The 14,128-nt window shown below is 49.9% G+C and overlaps 1 protein-coding gene across 1 annotated transcript in view; it reads left to right on the top strand.

Moving 5' to 3' along the window:
• The window catches only part of LOC139604283 (rho GTPase-activating protein 39-like), a 56,913-nt gene that overhangs the window by 20,920 nt on the left and 21,865 nt on the right, over window positions 1–14,128 (top strand). The window contains exon 2 of the mRNA XM_071455389.1: window positions 5,771–6,169. Within this exon, the coding sequence (XP_071311490.1) occupies window positions 5,771–6,169 (399 nt within the window). The remainder of the gene's footprint in view (window positions 1–5,770; window positions 6,170–14,128) is intronic.

Below are 14,128 nucleotides of genomic sequence, written 5' to 3'. Positions count from 1 at the left end.
GTGGATGATGGAGAAACATGAAGTTTGGTGTGGGAGTGCCTGTGCTGCCCTCCCTCCTCCCTGGTGACATACAGAGCTCTAAGATGCCTGTGCATCCATCCCACCCAAGGTTCAGGTACTGGTCTTGGGCTGTTGGGCCTTATGCCTTTGAGACTGGTCTGGACTTTATTTTAAGCTGATTATCATTGGGGCATGGCTTGTCATGGTGTCTGTCCTTCCTTATGCCCCTCCTCTCTCCTTTTGCAGAGACCCCAAAACATCTCACCTGTGTCCCAAAAGTCCTTTTTACTTACTTCTTTCTCTCTGAGACAGGATCTTGAGGGAATTTGCTGGTAATTTTGGTGTTGCCCCAACCTTCTCCCTTGGACTGAGCTACCCCTTTGCTGTCTGTTCTGCTCTGGATTTGGGATGAATCAAGAGGCTAACAGCAGCAAGATGGAGCCAGCAATGCTGGTACCTGGGCTGGGGGAAAGTTTGGGAAAGCCAGGAAAGAGGTAAGAACTGACAGAGTCCAAGCAACCACAAAGCCACCAAGTTTCCCATCTGACATCTTTGTCTTTGAAAATACCACCTAGCAGAAGGCTTGGGGCTTTTTTCATTGTTTTTTGTTTTGTTTTCTTTTTTAATTAAAAACAACAAAGTAATGAGATGCTTTTTGTGATAAGACCTTTTCCAGGCTCTCTTTTTCCCCTAAACCACGCAAACTATGGTGTTATTCTCTCTTCTCTATGTAATGTGTTGCCAGGCTGGGCTCTGCTTTCAGAGGCCTGCCCCTGTTCTGCTCTTGCTAGAGCTAAGCGTATGTTATGTGCTCTTTGCCAGGCTTTGAGCAATCAGCATTTGTTCTGGATTTTCACAGTGTGATCTGTCTTTGGCAAAGCAGAGGTTGGTTTGTTTGCATAGTGCTTATTTTCAGGAGCAGGAGAGTTTTATGAGCAGCCTGACATTATATTTATTTTTGTTCCTCTATAATTTTTGTTAGAAGGAGGCATGGGTATTCAAAAGAAGTTATAGAATGTGTGTGAATAAAGCCTGAATTGTCTCACTCAGCTGAAGGAGGATTACCATAAGGAGCTGATGCTGGAGACCTTCTGGAGGCTCTCTGCAGCTCGAGGATAGAGGTTAGTTTTACAGGCTTGTCCTGGCTTTTATATGCAAATCTGAGTGAATCGGAGCCACCTGGAGGTTGCACTTGGTTTCTCGGTGTCTGTACTAAGTGAACTTTTCTGAGGCCTGTTGTGCGGAAGGTGAAGGGGCAAGCACGATTGTCTTAAAAAAAAATCTATGGTGATATTTGAGTTCTTGAACACAACCTGTGCTGTTTTTCAGTCAGCCAGGAGCCTAGACCCACAGAGGAGCAGCAAAGTCAGCAGCAGTGGAGCCTCTGGGCTGGTACCCTCTCCCCATTCCTGAACTGGCTTGCCATGGTCTGCTTCAGGGGCCTCCTTTTAGAGGACTCAGGATGGTGAACATGGCATCATTCTCTGTATGACTGGATCTGCTCCTTTTCATTGGTTGTTTGTCCTATGTGCCATTAACAGCAAATGAAAGAGGATTTGAACTCGTCTCTGTGGGGCTTATAATTTCAGATGCCCATCCCTATCACCCCAGTTGATTGCTACAGCAAGTAGCCCTGCACACACTTCCCTGCCTTTGCCTGGTTTCACACCATGGCCAGTCTCTGGGAATTATACTTCATCTGTGATGGCCAAACTGCATTCCTCCTCCTCAAGGAGGACCTGTTAACAAGGCTCTTAGTTTTGGCATAGGCACATCCTCAGGTAGATGGTCTCTGATGATGGCAACAACTGGCATCTTTGTCTTGGGACTGGCTTTGAGTATGCTGCAGGCCTCCATTGAGGGCATTAGTCTTGAAAAATCCCACTTGGTATGGAGCCATGTTTGGCCAGGAAGGACTTAGTATTGCCCCAACTCTCTGCAGGGCTCATCGCAAAGAAGGGAAGTGGGGGAAGGAGGTGGGATCTTGGCTTGAAGCACAGAAATCCAAAAATTACAGAGCATGGAAGTGAAATGGGAGACCAAGTCATAAGAGGTGTCCTTGTAGCCATGCAGAAGGGTTTGCTGGTAGCCTGCTGTGAAGCTCCCTGAGGCAGTTGATTCTCATGGCTATCCTTGGTGCTCTCTTCCCCTTGGTGGATGTTTGCCTCCTCAAGCTGGTGCTGAGCAGCTTCCACAGGTGGGGCTGCAGATCACATCAAGCTGATCTTGAGCTGACAGCTCCAGCTAAGAAAACATCTCTACTATTCTTACCTTTTTACAGCCTTGGGAAGAACTTGTGGTGTCCCAGACTGTGCTTGACTGTCTGGGCTGTGTTGTCACTTGGGTGATGGTGGCAGGAAAACCAGCTCTTCTCTGAGGGAGTGGCTGTTTGACTTCTTGGGGTTCCTCAGCTCTTCCTTCAACTGATTCTCCACCTGTACCTGGTTGTCACAGACATGTTTTATGAAAAATCCTTTTTTTAGGATTTTTCTCTTGAGAAGCTGAGAGGCTTTAAGAACAAAATGTAAACAATTATTATCTGCTGCTGTGGAATGCAACAGGTGCATCTTTGATTGGTTATGTTAGTTGTTTCTAATTAATAGCTAATCACAGTTAGCTGGCTCAGACTCTCTGAGAGTCAGGAGTTTTTGTTATCATTCCATTCTTCTTCCTTTGCTTGCTAGCCTTCTGATGAAATCCTTTCTTCTACTCTTTTAGTATAGTTTTAATATTATATATATATATATATATATATATATATATATATATATAATATTTTTTTAATATATATAAAATAATAAATCAAGCCTTCTGAAACATGGACTCAGATCCTTGTCTCTCCCCTCTTCCTGAGACCCCTTTGAACACCGCCACACCTGGTCCTTTCCATTTCTGGTCCCGCTCAATTCTCTGTAGTCAAAAAAAAAATTATTCCTTCCTAGACCTCCTACTAAGCATTTACAGTCTTTGTGAGAAAGATCTGGTCAGGAGATGCTTGCAGATGCCCTTTCAGGATGAAACGCTGTTTCTTAAAAATTACTGCTATTATTTTTTTCCAAGGCTTTCCCAACCAGGAGTGGCAGCCAGGAGGAACTTGAGCTGGTTTTGAAGGAGCAAAGTTGGTACATGTCCATCTCCTGTGTCCTTGAGGCTGCAGGACAGAGCACAGCAGCTTGTCTCTTAGCTGTACTTTTCATTACAACACTTCATTAAAAAAACAGCTGCCTATCTGTGAGGCCAAGCCTTCAGATGGGACCAAATCTGTTTGCCTACATGAGATTATTCACAAAAAGCCCTACACTTTCTTCTGCTTTTTCCATGCCTGGTGCATCATCCTGTTCACAGCACGCTGCTGCTTGGGGGCTGACCCCTGCAATGGCCTTGCCACTCCTCCAAAACATCAGCATGCTTGAGACACAAGCCATCACAGCTGGGGGCCTTTGCCTGCTGGAGTGAGCAGCTGGAGCTGTGTCCTGTTTCCCAGCTATTTGGTCTGGAAAGTATTACTCAGGACACATAGAAAGCTCCTGGACTTTCTGACAATACAGGAGGATGCACCTTGGGAATGTGGGCTGCTTTTGGAAGCAAGTGGGGGTTTTGTTGAAATCCCTCTGCCTTGCAGGCTCTGGTGACTGCAGTAGTTCCCTGGAGCCATTGCGATGCCAACAGGCTGGTTGTCCTGTGCTCGGGTAGTAGAGGGCTTTGGTCTGGCACTGCAGATGGGGCTTGCAGGCAAGTCTTGTTTTGGGGACACTGAGTTACAGGAGCTGAGATGAAACGAAACCATTGCCATGATCCTGCTGGTGGGAGCAGGCACTGCAGTGCTTGTGGGCGTGGGCACCCACTCTGTGTTTGCTGCATCCCTCAGCACTTGGAGCTGAGAGGACAGAGAAAAGAATTATTTAAACCATCCCCAGGAAACTTCTTTAACCTTGTAAAGTGGAATATGAATTAATTTTGGTTTTTGTGTGTTTAAGTTACAGCCTTATCTCTGCAATCCTGCATTTATCACATCTTTCCAGAATTTTTGATGTTATGTTTGAGGCTTGTGTGGCAGCCTGGGGCTGGTCCTGCTCCAGGAATGTACTCCTTGCTTTTCCTCAATTTTGAGGACTGGCCTGCTTTTTATTGGGTGCATGCCAGACTGCTCAGCATTGATTGTTGTCAATCAAACCCACAGTTTTCCTAGCAGGGAGGTGCAGTGGGCAACTAAACCCTCACCCAGACTTGCCTGGTGATAGGAGACATGCTGACCTTCCTCAGAAAGCCAGGGCTGGGCACAGGAACCTGGGCTGCCATTTCAGGCACTGCAGTGCTGCCACCATCACTCCTGACCTTTCTGACGATCTGCAGGCTGGCAACTGAGGGTGTGAGAGGGAGGCAGTGGGATCTCCCTCCTCCGGCTTCTGCTGTGGGAATGGCTTCTGCTGTCATACCCTTGCTGGAGAGCAGCTGGTGGTTGTGTCAGAGTGAACCCCTGGCAGAAACAGGTTTCAAGAGGGGCCTTGGACCTGTCCTCTTCATATGGCTTTTATTAATGGCAAAAGTAGCTTCAGTTAAGGCCCTCCTTCCTGCAGCCTCCACCAGCATTGGGATGGAGGCCAGGCTTTGGGATATGGGAGTAGGAGGGGCTCATGTTGTTTTTCAGCATGCTGAGCATATAACTTTGGTTCAGGATCACTTTAGGTAGCATCTCTCCTTTGTGGAGGGAAACCTTGCTGGGTTTGCACTCCCTTCCTCCATTTACCTGGGCTATCCAAAATAGTTTGGGCTACTGCATTGGGGAGGCATCGGCTTTGCTGAACTCCTCAGGCCAGCTCTTTAGGGTTGGTGTGTCAGTGATATGGTTGATATGCCATGTATGACAGCTGTGCAGCCCAACACCTCTGCATGAAAACCACTGTGCTCATCTGCCTGAAAAGCAGTCATTCAGCACTACCTCCTTTGCTCTCACTGACTGGGCCAGTATGGGTCCTGATAAAGGACCCTGGGGCTCAAGGGGTTCTTTAGGGCTGCAAAGGGTTATGCATCAGCAGCAGGGCCTGTCCTTTGGGTCACCTTACACCCTGCTGAAGGCTCTGTCCCATCAGCCAAAGGGTAGGGGGAAGAGCCTGCAATGGAGATGGTCTCATCCACCAGTCATTCCCCCCATATATCTTTTGGACATATAAGTGTGGGCTTCGAGCAGGGTCCATGGGATCCAGAGGTCCCTTCCAAGCCCCACAGCATGTGGAGCCTGCAGGCAGGCACTTGCATGGAGCAGGTTGCCCACATTGTTGGGAGCCAGGGCTTTGGTCTCCCCAGGTGGAATGTGCAGCTCTCAAAAGGAGCAGATCCTGTTCTGCAGATACTCCCTGCTCCTGAAAGTCAAGTCCCCTACCCTCTTGCATCTTGCACACTGCATCTCCCAGGCACTGGCACTCCTGTGACTGGGCCAGCCCTTGATGTGAGTCATCCCAGCATCAACAGACTGTGCTCACCAGCCCTGTGGGTTAGTCCTGGGCTAGTGAGTGGGAAGTGAGTGGGCCAGGCTGATGGGACTGACCTCCCCTTCCCTGTGCCAAAGGGCTGCTCTTTTGTAGCAGCCCCATCTCAAACCCTTGTCCTGGCCTCTCCTAAAAAATCATTAGATTGCTGAATAGCCCCAAGCAATGCTTTGATCTGCAAGCAGGCTGCCTGACCCAGTGGCAGCAGGTTTGTAGGACTCTTCAGACAACCTGTTTGCTTTGGGCCTCTGGTCCAGACTAATGTGGCTCTTGTGTCCCTGCAGCTCGGACTGGGTGGAGATCATCGAGCCCCGCTCCCAGGAGCGGATGTACGTGAACTTGACCACCGGGGAATGCAGCTGGGAGCCCCCTCCCAACCTGAAGGTGCGCCAGTCAGACCAGAAGCAGTGGTGGGAGCTCTTCGACCAGAACAACAACCGCTTCTACTACTACAATGCCATCACACGGCAGACAGTGTGGCACCGGCCTCAGGGTTGTGACATTGTGCCCTTGGCACAGCTCCAGGCCATGAAGGGCAGCTCCCAGCCTGACTGCTGTGGCCTGGAACACCAAGGCAGCACTGGCAGCGGTGGCAGAAGCACCCCCATCCAAATGGCTGTCTTGCAGGAGATGGAGAAGGGCAAGAGGAACAGTGTGGCAGAGAAGAGGAAAGATCCTGCCAGGTATGGGGAGAGCTTCAAACTTCTCTGTTTATATCTATGGGGTGAATTTAGCTGCCAGACTGGCCCTGTTAGGCAGGTTGGGAACTGTGCTTCCCAGGAGGGTGCTGTGATGCCCCAGGAGGGTGCAACAGTGGGGCAAAGTACTGCCAGGCCCCCAGTCACTACCATGTGCCCTCCTCTTCTTGGGGTACAGCTGTCTGCTGCCACCACTACCTGAATGTCCCCAGCTTGGGCCAGGCCATCTTTGTGTGAGTCACCGTAAAAATACATGTCAAAAGGTAATCTTTGCTCTGGGTGCTATAACAAACGGAGAGGGGACAGGCAGGAGTGTCATGTAGTGATGAAAACGCTCTCAAAAACTTGCAACAGGGTTTGTTGGAATGGCATAGCTCCTGTGCAGGGGGTCAGGCTGCTGTGGGGTGCGGGTGAGTGCATCTGGTCTGGCTCCTTCCTTTCCTCCTTGCTCAGTTGCTGATGTCTTGCACCTTCAGCCAGGGCAGGAGGTGGGGCTGCAGGGACAGAGCTCCTGGGTACAGTTGTATGGTCTCATCAAGCCTGAAATAAAAGACCAATAACAAGATGCTATTTTTTTAAGTTTGACTAAGAGATTTTTTTTTTTACACTAAAGCTAGTCTGACAACAATCAGGGGTTTTTTTATTGTATTGAAACCATTATTTCAGCTTCAGTTGCACAAAAGTATCCCTTCCCCAATCTCTGTTGGGTTGGCCCCTCTGCCTGGGATACTGTGTGGAGCTGCTCTGCTTCCCTTCTACTCTGTCTGGGCATCATCCTGCCCTGGAGGATGTGGTACTGGCAGCTGGGGAGGCCGTGCAGCAAGCAAAGTTGGGTCATGCTGAGAACTGACCTGAGAGCTAGAGCAGCGCTTGGGTAAGCCTGACTGTCCTGCCATATATGCTGGGATGCCTTGTTCTGGTTCTGGGCAGCGCAGCAAGTGCTAGCACCTTGGTTTTTGGATCAAGGCTGCCTCTCTGTGTGCCTGGTGCAGGCAAGGATAGGAAAAAAAATGCCAAGTTAATGAAAGCCACATAGGATGGCAGTTTGGGAAAGTATATGCACCCTGAAGGGAGGTTACTTATCACATGTCTGCTGCTCCCTGTATTCAGTGCAGATCTTAATGGCTGCAAAACACTGGTGATGCACATAAAGTGCACCAGAAGGAACCCAACACTTTACTGGTGATTATAATGCTCCCTGTGCTTCCTGCCCTGCAGAAGCAGCAACCCCGAGGTTCATATCCATCCAGAGAATGGTCCCTGCCCTGCCAGGAGAAATCTAGTAAATGTCTCAAGCTGTACCTAAGCAGTTCCCAGTTCTCTCAGGTCAACCCCAGTGACTTAGGAGGGGGTCACACAGTTGAGCTACAGGCACATGGGATTTGACATGAGACAGGTGACTTTTCCTTCTTTGCCCATTTACAGTCTGGCACTCCAGGGCAGCCAGGATGGGCACCATCAAAACTACATTACATGTTTCCAGATAAATGAGTGTAAGAGCCCTGATAGGGCCCTGTGAAGCTCACAAGATACTGTGAGCTTCACAGAGTCCAAAGTATTCATGACTGTGCCAGTTTAAACACCAGCTGGAATTAAACTCCAAATAAGCCACTCCTCTTCCCCTCACTGTTTCCAGTAAGAGAGAGACAAAAGCAGAGATTACGGGTTGAATTAACAATTTACTGAAAGCATAAAGCAGTGGAATAAGACACACACAATAACAACAGCAATGTTAATAGCAATAAGTATACAAAAAGAGGAGGTGTTTTGCCCACAAAAAGTTTTTCACTATTGGGAACAAAACCAAGATGGCAGATGCTCCTTGTAAGCTGCATCTGCATGGTTTTCCTGGAAAAAGGCAATGTGGTGGCCATTCATGTGCTGCCTGTGTGGCCACTGGGAACAAAGGCAAGATGTGGGAGAACTTCTGTGACTAATGTTTGCTACTCCCAGCCAGAATCCACAAAAACCAGTAACATATCCCCTGAAAGCTGGATCGTCTGAGTAGGGTCCTGCAGCTGCCCCACTGGGCTCAGTTCCGCACAGGTAACTGTGCCACCATTTCAGCCACCCCACCTCACTAGAGGTCAGCCCTGCAGGTCACTGCTGCTTTTTTGTCATACTGCTCAAACGCACTCATTTAGGCTCAGTTTGGCAGGGCTCCTTTCTGCTTGGCTTGATGGGCTCAGCGGGGTTGGGGTCACTCCCACTGCTGGACTGTTCCCGTCCAGCAGCCTCCTCCTCTCCAGTGCTGTTGGTTCAGAACTGCGATCAATTTGCATTTTCACCGCTATCCCTTTCAACGCCCTGTTCCATAGTTGTGTACTGAGAAAACAGGAGGGGAACCGGCAGGGGAGCAAAGGGACGGGGTCCTGCAGGGGTTGATGCTGACAGTCCCTCCTCTGGAGAGAGAGGCAAAATGCCACGCTTCAGCTGGTGTGCCTGGCTTTCCCTGCTGAAACTGTGGTGTGGTTCAGGAGGGAAAATGTTATTCTATACCATGATGTGCATGGTATAGAGTAACAGCAGCACTAAGCTCTGGCCTTGTCTGCAAACAGGACATTGACTCAGTCTCTCAGGAGGGAACATGGCCTCCTCTGCCTTTGTACTGGAAGTTGCTGTGCCTCAAGGGAAAAGTGATGCCAGTTTTGACCCATCCCTCAGTTCTTCAGCCCTCTCAGTAGGAAAGACCCTTCTACAGGGTCCTCTCCTATAGAAGAAAGGGGGGCGATGCAATGTGGGCAGGAGTTTGCTGTACCTTTCCTTATCTTCCAGGGCATCATCACCATCACTGTTGATTCTCCTGCAAGGAGGGGAAGTGGGAAGGAGGTCTCCATTGTTCCATCCCTAGATCAGGTTTATGCAGCAATCTTGGGGCACCTTGAGCCTGCAATGAATTGAAGGGCAAGTGCTGAGAAAGGCATGAGTAGCAGCTTGCATGGGAGCTAACAGGCTACTTGGATATGCAAGGCTCTTTCAGATTACAAGGCTCATACCAGTAAGCTGACGTCTGCGAAATGTGCTTTCTTGGAAGCAGAAGATTGGGCACTGTTTCCTTGCACACCTATCATGTGTTTTCTCTACTGTGTGAGCAAGGATTGTGTAACTGGTTATAATGCAGAGTTTGATTTCCCTAGCTGAGCCTGACACCCAAGAAGAGATTTCTTGCCTTTTGCTAGCTTGTAAAATGGGGAGCAAAGAGCTGAGCCAGAAGAAAATGTTCTCAGGTGGGATCTAATGCCATTGCTGGGATGTCTGGTATACTAACAGCATGAGCACACTAAACTTTTCAGCTCTGTTGTCTGTGTTGTTCTTCAAAGACAACCTCAAGCATGTCCTCCTCTGCTCAGGAGAAATGCAGCTGCGTAAACAGAGGGTTAACACATTGAGTGCTGTTGGTAGTATTTGACATCTTTATAGCTACTTGCACCCAAGACAGTTTCACTTTTGTCTCTTAATGCCAGTGCAAAAAATAGTGGTTTTCTTTCCTTCATGTTTGTCGTTCTGCGATAGATGGAGAGGCCAGCAGAGACCAGTGTAGTCCCCAAGAGGAGTCTCCTGCAAGCCCATCCAACAAAGATCTGGGGGAAGGGATTTCATTCTGGTTTTAGTTATACTTTGTGGTCGAGGTTTTTTCTTTTAGTAAACTGGTTTTTACCACCTTTCCTCTCTTGTGCCTTGTATCAGCACCACTGAATTTGTTGTGCCCCCTGCCACATCTCAATGCTGTGAAACCCTCAGCAGCCTCGAGAAGAAGAAAGAAGCTCTCCAAACCTGTTCCCTCTGTCTCTATGCCCATGCCACCCCTCCCTTAGTGCACCACAGCTTGCTGCTGCTCTTCCAGCTCTTGCAGTGGCTTGGAGTAGCCTTTTCTAGACATCAGCCTTTGGCCTCCCCAGGCAGCACAGGAGGGTAGACCTCCTAGGGAAATGGCAGCCTCTTGCAGCAGAGTAAGACACTGGTGCCATTGACCATCTCTGGAGCCTTCCGGGGAAGCTCCTCTGCCCATGCTCTTGCTCCCATGTTGTCTTTCTGCCACTCATGCCTTTCTGTGCTCTCTGGGGCTGCCCAGCCCAGTGCTGGCTCTGTTTCTCCCTTGCTGGACAAGGACAGCAAACAGCACTTGCCTCACAGCTCCAGACTCATCCTGAGCTCTTACAATCCCATTAGGAAGCAAAATGGACTCTCTTCAGGGGAAATGGTGGCCAAATTATCCTTTCACACTCTGGAAAGCTCTGCAAAGGATGGATATGCTCCCTTGGGGACTGTGAGACCAGCCTGGGGTTGAATGCAGCATTTTGGAAGTGTATTCTGAGTCACTGCAGCCAATGCTGAGCTTTGCCGGAGCTCCAAGGTAATGGGTGAAAAAGGGCTTGGTGGAGTGCCAAGGCCTGAAGAAGGCAGTCTTTCTGGGAGGCTGTGTGCTGGTCTGCAGCATTTCAGCACACTGCAGGTCAGGACTGTGAGCAGGCTCTGCTGTTCCCAGCCCTGCTATCCATGGAGAACCAACCCTTTTACTCCTCTTCTCCTATTTCTCATAAGGTCAGCACTGGGATTTCAGAGTGCTGTTTCTGAGGTTCTCTTTGCGATAACAGGCTATCTTAAAATCCTCTGTAAGAAAGCTACCTTCTCTAGGAACATTCTGTCCCGCAGAAGAGGAAGGTGAGGTTCCTTTCTGCATGGGCAGTAGATTGTGCTGCCTATCCCCTCCTCACCCACCTTTCCCACAGCTCAGCATCCTCGACTGGGAAGGAGCAAGGGCTTGGTGTTACAGTGCCAGGAATATGTGCTGGAAGAGTAGTGGGAATGTGTGATTAGATGGCTGTAAGAATACCTCTGCCTCTTCCAACTCTGGTTTGTTTCATCATGGGCTCATGAATCTCAAGGCACAGCGTAAGTAATGCAACTGTTAAGTTTTCATAAGCAAGAAAGACCATCAGAATCCCTAATACAGGTTTGTTTCCTGCTTGTGCAGTTGGCCTTGGGGTAGGATATACAAACACAATGTTCTTTGCACAACTCTGTACAGTTTTTGGTTTGGGCAGGTTGTATCCCTGCCTCCAGTGTGGGAATTAGGGGCAGAGCAGCAGTGCTGCTGGAATACAAACATCCCTGTTCACTCATCTTTGTCACAGCACCAGGAAAACAACTACTAGAAAGGGCAGAGCTAAGGTGCAAGGTCTTTTCTCCAGGCTTCTGGGAAGGAGAAAAACAAACATTGAAGATCTGGAGCCTGGGAAGTGCTACTAGATATGCTGTTGGAGCTAGGTGCAGGCTAGGAAAATCAGTGCCAAGTTGCGGCCTTTATATTGGAGCTACTTGAAAGCATTCCTCACAGGAACAGTCCCCAGGGTATTCATCAGAGTCTCTGCTGCTACTGGCTGAAGAGCTCAGCTGAGAGGCTGCCCTGGGACACTTCTCCACCATGGCTTTGCTTTTTGTCATGGCTTTCACAAGGACAAGACTGAATCTTCATGCTGTGAAGTCAGGAAGTCCCTGTTCTCTTCTGCTTGGTTTTCCCAGCAGCCTGGGGATGGAGTTGAAGGAAGCTGTATCCAGACATGGTCCAAAGAAATCATTCATGGCTGTGGAAATGGCCTTTTCAAGACAACTTTGTCTTTTCTGTGATGGTGCTTCTTTCCTCTCATCTCTGGCAGCCAGGGAGGCTGGAAATGGCATGATGTGTCCATGATGAGAAATGGGCGAGGTGGGGTACTGTACACATTTAGAAGTTTCCCTTCACCATCACATTCCTGGGTGGGGGAGCATGGTGGCACTTGATGACATGGGGGTAGCACAGCTTCCCAGTTTCCCCTGACCTCTGCAGGGCATCTAGGTGCTTTGCCTCTTACCAGTGTCCATGGTAGCCTAGCTGTGGCAATCCCACATGGTTCTGCTTTTCCTCAAAAAGAAGCAGTGTCAGTGGGTGGGCTCTGCCAGCTCCAGGGAGGTGCGGTGGTCCGGAGCACGCTGGCTCCCAGTGTGTGCCTTGACCTAGGCCTGAAGGAGGGAGCGTGGAGTGCATGTTGGGGCACAGACTACAAGTGCCAAAATCCTGCTGCAGGGAGGCAGAGCCACTTCTTCATTGCCTTGCTTTGGCTGTCTGTCTAATTTGTCTTACTGTCCTGCCATCTGGGCTGAGGGTAGGTGCAGAGAGAGTCCTATACCAGTGCAGAGCTCCTGCCGCTCTCCATCGTGTCCCACCCATGTGGCCAAGTCTGTGCTAAAGGCCCAGCGTATCTTCTGTCCGGGGCAGGCCCAAGGTGAGGGATGTCCCTGATGAAGGAACTCTGGGCAGTGAGGAGCTGTTGTGCTTTGGAGTACCTTTTGCTCTCCGGCTTACTGGGGCTCACAGGTAGGTAGCTTGCCTCTGCAGGAGGCTATGAGCACACTATCCTCTTTTCTTTTTCAGATCAAATCCCTCATCACTCATCTGAGGACTAAAATCTGGGCTGTGCTCTTTATCACAGATGGAGAGGCAGAGGTTTTTGCTAGTTGAGGTCCCACAGGGCCCTAAAAGTTATAATGCCATGCTGGAGCAGGAACCCTTCTCTCATGGGCACATTGGTGGTGTTCTGCAGATGCCCAGGCCCACACCTGAGCAGTGACCAACAGGGATGTTCCCAGTGCTGCTCTGTGGGTGTGAATTGGGACAGATGGGGCAGGAGGTGGTGCCAGTGCCTGCTGTATGGACAGGGAGGGGCTCCTTCCTGTGTCTCAGAGCTGAGCAAGGAGGTGGCAGAGCTTTAGGCTGAGTTCCTGGTCATGTGATTTTCTGGTGCCAGACAGTAGCAGTGTGTGATTAGCCTGGACAGGGGGCGCAAGTCTGGCCATGCTGTGTCTGGCTGAGATGGGTCTGCCAAGCCTTGGCTGAGTGGATGGTTCAGCTGTGCACAGCTAGCTGGGCCTGCAGTGCTGCACGTCAGGGAGAGGAAAAACTTCAGGAGGTGGCTTGTGCTATGTGGGCGTCCAGCACCTTTCCACAGAGCACAGGGTTATTTTCCAGGCCTGCCATAACTGGAGGTCTTGTAAGGCAGTGGGACACATCTGCAGCTTTGGGCTATCCCTCTGCAACCCAACAACTGGATAATGCTGGTCCAGATGCAATGACAGTTGCTGTAGGGTTGAGCTAAAATATGTCCCAGTCACACACTTGTGGCCTGCCTGCTGTGTCAGGGGCCTGTGGATTGTTCCGTCCTTTGCCAGTCTCTCTTCTGTGCCATGAAATGAGAGACTGGCAAAGTGTCTCTCACTGATACAGCCATGGAGTTGTCAGAAATCCTCATTTAAAAGCCCAGAAAGTGTTGCTGTTCTGGTTCTTCCTATTAGTGCACACACTCTTTGAGAAGGAGTCTGGTCTTCAGCAAGGCTTGGGATTGAGACTGGAGCTTGACTGTGCACAGGGGAGATGCCTTGATGCAAGGAGCAGGCCGTGTCCCCAGAAGGAATACCTGGTGGATTGTGGAGCTGGGTGTCCTCATGAATGCCACTCTCATGCTGCTGTTACTGCTAGTGGTTCCATGTGTGTGTCCTCACTTGGCACCGCTGGCGCTCAACCCCTGCATTAGGCATCATGCCCCAGGAAGAAGCATGTGGAGGACAAGCCACTGAGGGCTAAACAGGAATGGGAGAGCAGGGGCTATGCTGGATGGTGGTTTGAGCAGATGGAGAGAAAATCTCAAATTTGTCAGTGTTTTCCAAGCTGCTTTTGGCGAAGGGCTGAGGTCAGCACTGGGCTGCAGTGCTGTGAAGAGAATGAAGGTGGAGGCTGGGAGACAGGCCTTCCTCATGGCAGTTGCATCACCATCTTGAAGTAGTGTCAGGAGCTCCCTTAAAATAAAATCCTCGGTGCCTCTGTGGGAGGTATATAAGAGGCCCCAGAGCAAGAGGGGGCCCCAGGGTTCAAAGCAGAGGAAGACAGCCCTTTCTCAACCTTCTCTGGCC

This window comes from Agelaius tricolor, unplaced genomic scaffold, assembly GCF_023055355.1.
Source record: "Agelaius tricolor isolate 1412-34295 unplaced genomic scaffold, bAgeTri1.0.p SCAF_49, whole genome shotgun sequence".
Classification (NCBI taxonomy): Eukaryota; Metazoa; Chordata; class Aves; order Passeriformes; family Icteridae; genus Agelaius; species Agelaius tricolor.
Note: the sequence above shows the minus strand (reverse complement) of the source record. Positions and strands in the feature narration are given on the sequence as shown.